The sequence below is a fragment of the Myotis brandtii genome, unplaced genomic scaffold, assembly GCF_000412655.1.
Source record: "Myotis brandtii unplaced genomic scaffold, ASM41265v1 scaffold561, whole genome shotgun sequence".
NCBI lineage: Eukaryota > Metazoa > Chordata > Mammalia > Chiroptera > Vespertilionidae > Myotis > Myotis brandtii.
In genome coordinates this window covers 187,543-191,600 of record NW_005370085.1, presented here as the reverse complement: position 1 = coordinate 191,600, position 4,058 = coordinate 187,543, and the positions used below count along the sequence as shown (strand labels likewise).

At 53.4% G+C, this 4,058-nt stretch overlaps 1 protein-coding gene across 1 annotated transcript in view; it reads left to right on the top strand.

The window, feature by feature from the left end:
* TM6SF1 (transmembrane 6 superfamily member 1) overlaps positions 1 to 4,058 on the top strand; it is a 27,932-nt gene that overhangs the window by 3,499 nt on the left and 20,375 nt on the right. Inside the window, exon 2 of the mRNA XM_005878454.2 lies at positions 2,850 to 2,953. Within this exon, the coding sequence (XP_005878516.1) occupies positions 2,850 to 2,953 (104 nt within the window). The remainder of the gene's footprint in view (positions 1 to 2,849; positions 2,954 to 4,058) is intronic.

Genomic DNA, 4,058 nt, shown 5'->3' with positions numbered 1-4,058 from the left:
TTTCCACCCTTGGGTTCGTCAAAGCCCTCCCCCTGCCCCCTACCCTCCTGTTCTTGTAGGCCCATCTCTCCCTGTTCTGAGCAGGCCCTGCACGTGGCTGTCCCCAGAGACACAGATGGTGTGCTGCCCCAGTTTCTCTTCCATCTTTGCTCCTCTAGAGGGTGCCGTGCACCAGTTTACACTGCCCTCGGTGCTCCCGAAGGGCGCCAGCCTGCCAGCCCTGCGACAGTGCCACTGTCAGCTGGGTCCTCGGTAGCAGCAGGGATGGGGGTGTCCCCTGGCCACCGCCCGCCTCAGGCTGGGAGTAATATGCCCGTCGGCTTACATAGTGCACAAACCATTGCCCTCTTCACGGATGCTTCAGCTCAGCATCACGTTCCAGATCTACATCAGCTTCCGGTCCCACGCTCTCCTCCATCGGCAGCTCATTCCCACAGGAGGAGCCTGGAGCATCCACTGATGTTCACCACTAGAAAGTTCCTATTTCAGTCTCCTCCCTGGACACCACAGTCATATTCATTCTTATCATAAATTGTGTCATCCTTCCATCCATCCACCATCCATCATCTATCCACCATCTATTCATCATCCATCCATCATCCTTTCATCCATCCACCATCCATCCATCCACCCATCATCTATCCTTCCATTCACCCACCATCCATCCATCTATCCATCCATCAATCATCCATCCATCCATCCATCCATCATCTATCCATCCACCATCCATCCATCTATCCATCCATCAATCATCTATCCTTCCATTGACCCACCATCCATCACCCATCATCCATCCATATGTCCATCCCCCATCCCCCACCCATTCTCCATCATCCATCCACCATCCATCTATTCATCCGCATCTCTTTCCTCGCTTCCTGTCCCCCTCATTCCCTCCCTCATCCATTCATCAATTTTTACACCTTAACAGGGGTCCTCAGGCAGACTTTCAGCATCACCCTCATCCAGGTATCTTGAAAAAATGTGTATATTTCCATGCCCCTCCCCTGAAGCATTCTGCTTCTGCAAGTCTAGGGGATATCTGATACCCAGAGCCCCCACTCCCTTCCTCTGTGCTGGGGAGATGGCTCCCTGCACCTGTGGCCCATCTCCTTGGGACCTGTCTCCCTGCAGGCTGGATGGGTCGCTTTCCAACCGTGACGTTGGGGGCAGATTTCTGAGTGGTGCCTGGCTCACATCCCAGGGCAGGTGCATGGAGCGAACCTCAGCAGGAGTTTGTCCCTCAGTTCCTAGTAGGCGTCCGTGGGCTGTGGGACCTGTGACTGAGGAGGGTACTTCCCAGGGGTCCCAGGGCCATACGATGAAGGTGATCCAAAGTCTGCATGTTGAGGGTTCTGGAGGGATCTCATCTGAGAAGCGGTGCTTTTGTGTTTTTGATTTAAAAAATATATTTTTATTGATTTCAGAGAGTTAGAGGGAGAGAGAGACAGAAGCATCAATGATGGGAGAGGATCATAGATCGGCTGCCTATTGCATGCCCCCTACTGGGAATGGAGCCCGCAACCCGGGCATGTGCCCTGACAGGAGTCGAACCTGGGACCTCCTGGTTTATAGGTTGATGTTCAACCACTGAGTCACGCCGTCCGGGCAGCAGCGGTGCTTTTGGCTGCCTCTAGGGCTGTTGAGGCTCTGGTGTGGCAGGCACTGGAGTGGGTCAGGCTGTGCTTCTTGTGGAACTGGAAACCCTGCTGGTCCCAGAGGTGTGAGAGGGAGAGTGTCTCGGTGGGACCCGCGGTGACCTCCGGGGTGGGAGGGCTCAGAGTCCATTGAGATGGGTCCCCAGGAAGACAGGGCCTCTCCTGTTCATCCACAGTGCCTGGCACGTAAGGGGTGCAGAATATATATATTTTTCCTCCATATGTTTTTTTTAAAAATATATATTTTATTGATTTTTTACAGAGAGGAAGGGAGAGGGATAGAGAGTTAGAAACATCGATGAGAGAGAAACATCGATCAGCTGCCTCCTGCACAGCCCCCACTGGGGATGTGCCCGCAACCAAGGTACATGCCCTTGACCGGAATCGAACCTGGGACCCTTGAGTCCGCAGGCCGACGCTCTATCCGCTGAGCCAAACCGGTCAGGGCAAGTTTTTATTTTTATTTGTTAATTTTTTTGTTAATCCTCACCTGAGGCTATTTTTCCATTGGTTTTTATTTGTTTTATTATTATTGTCTTTAAAAATGTATTTTTATTGATTTCAGAGAGGACGGGAGAGGGATAGAGAGATAGAAACTTCGATAATGAGACACTCATTCATCAGCTGCCTCGTGCACGCCCCCTACTGGGGATCAAGCCTGCAACCCGGGCATGTGCCCTGACCGGGAATCGAACCTGGGACCCTTCAGTCTATAGGGCGAAGCTCTAGCCACTGAGCCAAACCGGCCATGGCCCTCTGGGACCTTTGATTATACACATGGCCTGTGGCTCTTCGTCCTTGTCCCCCGGAAGGTGTGCGTAACTGTGACTCCACGTGGCTCCTGGGGCGCGGTCCCAGGGTTTCCCGCTGGCCCTGAGGGAGGCGGGCCCCTGTCAGCCACTGAGGGGATAGGGGCTGGAGGAGCAGAGGCAGCAGCCGCTGGGACACATCACCTGTGCAGCGGGAGTGGCTGACAAGAGAATGAGGAGCTGGTGGCTCTGGTCCCCCTAAGTCTCACGGGGGCGGGGGCAAGAGGGGCCACGGAGCTGCAAAGAAACGTCACTCACACCACAGCGCTTGGGCCGCGGGCAAAGGCAGGGCTGGGAGCGGCTGTATTCAACAGCCAGGAAATTCCCAGCACCAGCGTGTTTATTTTGCTAAGTGACCACCTCCCTGTTCTGGTCCTTGCAGCTTCTGGACAATTGTAGGGGTTGCTGCCCTCATCCTGCTCCTGGTGGCTCTGTTGGCTCGAATCCTCGTCAAAAGAAAACCACCCCGGGACCCGCTGTTCTATGGTACGTCTGTCCTCCGCCCCCCCGCCCCCCCCCCCAGCAGGGGAGCTGCTATGTCCACTGAACTGCTCAGCAGGGCGGCCTCCGGCACTGTCCCTCCGTGGCTGTGAATACGCTGAGCCCGTGGTAAAGTGGCAGAAAGTGGAGGAGTATTTCAGGGTGGCATGGCCTCTCCTCCAAGCTACCCCTCCCAGGCTGTGACCCACCCTCTCCCAGCGGGAAGCCCAGCAACGAGCTGGTACCCAGGGCCTACTGGAGGTCAGAGCGCGATGAAGATGAGGGGAAAGGAGAGGAGGGTGTGCTTCCGCCTGGATCCCATCCATGGTGTTGGAAATGGCAGGATTTCCTTCATTTAAAAAAATATATATATTTTATTGATTTTTTACAGAGAGGAAGGGAGAGGGATAGAGAGTTAGAAACATCGATGAGAGAGAAACATCGATCAGCTGCCTGCACACTCCCGCAACCAAGGTACATGCCCTTTGACCGGAATCGAATCTGGGACCTTTCAGTCCATAGGCTGACGCTTTATCCACTGAGCCAAACCAGTTAGGGCTTCATTTATATGGCCAAAGAATATCAGGTGTTTTTTTTAATGTTTTCTTTTTCTTTTTTAATCCTCACTTGAGGATATTTTTCCCTTGAATTTTAGAGAGAGTGGAAGAGAGGGAAAGACAGAGAGAAATATCGATGTGAGAGAAACACATCGATTGGTTGCCTCCTGCACAAGCCCTAACCAGGGGGCAGGCCGGAGAGGAGCCTGCAACTGAGATAGTGCCCTTGACCGGAATCGAACCCTGGACCCTTTGGTTCGCAGGTCGATGTTCTATCCACTGAGCCAAACCAGCCAGGGCAAGAATATCCGTTTCCAGTATATAATATAAACACACACGGTCCAGTCCTCTGTTGCCTGACATTTAGGTTGTTTCCTTGCTGTGGCTATAAATGTTTCTTTTCCTTGTTCATGGGTCTGCAGGTTGGTTGGGTGGCTCTGCTTCAGGCTGTGGGTGGGACTCAGGGCTGTCCCATGGGTCTCCCTGCTCCTTGGCCAGCAGCTCCCCAGGGTGTGCCTTTTGAAAACATATATATACTAGAGGCCCGGTGCACA